General features: G+C 53.8%; 1 protein-coding gene across 1 annotated transcript; it reads right to left on the minus strand.

Moving 5' to 3' along the window:
* Nucleotides 1-614: 614 nt before the first annotated feature.
* Nucleotides 615-2036, minus strand: LOC127751244 (uncharacterized). The gene is made up of 3 exons (XM_052274415.1): nucleotides 1411-2036; nucleotides 1157-1321; nucleotides 615-1080 (listed from the first exon to the last, which is right to left on the minus strand). Exons 1-3 carry the CDS (start codon nucleotides 1679-1681, stop codon nucleotides 929-931), a joined length of 588 nt encoding a protein of 195 aa, XP_052130375.1. The 5' UTR covers nucleotides 1682-2036; the 3' UTR covers nucleotides 615-928.
* Nucleotides 2037-2399: the final 363 nt, after the last annotated feature.

Here is a 2399-nt window from a genome sequence, read left to right on the forward strand (position 1 = left end):
CCCCGCCCCGGCGCCTCCACCACGGATCCATTAAAACTTGAGACAGGTGGTGGCCGTGGCCGCGGGCAGCGCACGCTAGTGGTCACTCAGAGGGGCCCTCTGGCAGCAGCGTCGAGCCAGGAGTGCGACAGAGGCGGCGGTGAAGAGAGCGAGGGCGACAGCGAGGGGATGTCCCCCCCCCCCCTCTCTCTCTCTCTCTCTCCCTCTATCACCGTCTCACCCTGGACGCACACTGTTCCACGTGATCAGGGGACGCGGAAGCAATCAAATGAAAATAATCAAAGTTTCAATTTATGCTCAAAGGGATGGGGCAGGAGGGCAGGCAGGGGTCTGGCAATAAGAAAAGAAGGGATGATGACAAAGTGGACAGAGAATAGGAATGAATGTATGCGAAAGAGGGGGCTGGAGACAAAGAGAGACAGACATAGAGCGCTAGCGACAGAGAGACGGACAGAGACGGCTACAGACAGACCGAGGGGAACACACGGCTGGTGCGAGCGAGAGGGGAGAGATCAATACGCGCTTGGGGGTGGGTGCGGGCGGGATGCAGCGCGCGGTGCGTGAGAGAGACAGAGAGTGAGAGCGACATGACACGCATGGCCCACGGTAACGCTGGCTTGTTCCTCTCTTCTCTTTCTTCCATTCCTTCTTTCTATCTGCTTCCGTTTTATCTGCGAACACCATAAAACTAAAAAGGGAACGACTCCAAAAAGAGTCCATAATTTTATTGTATTCTTATCTTAGATCAGGAAAAAGATGAGAGGAGAATGTTCCTGCTCATTTATTAGCGAAGAGAGCCCTACACGAAGAATACAAAAGAGGAAATATTAGGAAACAATTGGCTTAAATGATAACTACTACCACGACCATTTTTGAGATGGCCAAGGTGTGGGTCTATGTTCAGGTCAGCGGGACAAGAAATCTAATCTTACAGCTTGTAAACTATTAGTTGTAGGTGAATGTTCTTTTCCTTGTAAGGTTGCAGGTACTTGCGTTCAAGAGACGCCACTTCTTGTCGGAAATTAACAATCGGCTGAACAGTTATTCTCTCCTGAAGAGCAAGTGTTAAGTAACTCAGATCTGTAAACCAAGATGTATAATAAATATAATGAAAGTTAAGGGAGAGGTATAAACATTTCGTTTTTCGCAGGCTCACTTTGGTGGCGGTTCAGTGCTTCATCCAACAGACGTTCCACACAATCCAGCCTAGTAACTGGACCTCGAAAATCGAAAATCCTAAGTTTCGGCAGCATTTGGACGAGGCGGACGAGCTCAGCGTCAACTGGCTCTACACCCCGCCACAAGTTCAAACTGATCTCTTCTGAAAAACGTGACACAAGCAGATCTAATATCTATTCAAGTGGAATTTAGGTTGAGCGGACGCTGCTCTGCTCTGACGGCTTCGCCTACCGAGCGAGGCCGGGTACCAGTCCTCGATGGTCCTGAGGCTGAGCAGCAGCCGGCAGGGAGTCCGCGCAGCGCAGAGATCCACGCCCGTGCTGAGCACCAAGCTCCGCACGGTCATCGGGGGGCTGAGAAACGCGTTCACGTCCTCGTAACGACCCACGGCCACTGCAAACCACCGTACAAACCCGTCAGCGGGGTCAGCCCGCAGCCGCAGAGCACCGTGGTGGCATGGGGCTTCCCCGCCCTGAGACCATCGTCGTGCACCCCATCCCATCCGCCCTGCCCGTCACTCCAGGGACAGGACGTGACTGCGCAGCCAGCGCAAGGCCGAGTCGGCCATACCCCTCGGCGCGGCGCTCCGTGCGCGGCGTAGCGCCGGTGTGAGGCAGGGGCGGCATGCGGTACTCACTGAGCGCCACGCTGATGGCCAGCCCGGGGCACGCGGCGCGGAGGCCCTCCCACGCCGCCCTGGGGACACATCCGTTGGGCCCAGCCTGAGACACGCCGAGGCACGGGGCTTGCCGACCGGGAGTTTCCTGGAGTAGGCACAGAAGCTGGAGTTCCTCCAGTGTCCCTGGAGTCAGCCGCTGCAGTGAGTCACGTCTGCTCTCACCCCCTCCCCCCTCCTCTTCTCTCTGGAAGTCGCCACGTGGGGCATTCCAAACTAGATTTATTTAAATAAAAGTGACCCCTCGGGAAAAATTATTTTTTTTCCCCTAAAAATAGTCCATATCAAGAAACGTTCTCCTGATTTTTTGGAGCGCTGTAGCTCAAACGGTTCAGAAGTTATGGGCATTTAAAGTTTTTTTAGGGTTTTTCATTGAAATATCGTAAAAACGTTCCCTGTCGAAGCCAGGACGCTCCAGGAGGCGATCGGGCATGGTCCGGGACGTAAAATGATCACAGGAATCCGATTCCGGCCGCAGAATGGGCGTTCCTTAACTCCTTATACCCCAAAAAGCCAAATTTCGTTTTAAAATCAAGCGTTTTGG

Source organism: Frankliniella occidentalis, unplaced genomic scaffold (genome assembly GCF_000697945.3).
Source record: "Frankliniella occidentalis isolate FOCC.00 unplaced genomic scaffold, Focc_3.1 Scaffold392, whole genome shotgun sequence".
NCBI classification, from domain to species: Eukaryota; Metazoa; Arthropoda; class Insecta; order Thysanoptera; family Thripidae; genus Frankliniella; species Frankliniella occidentalis.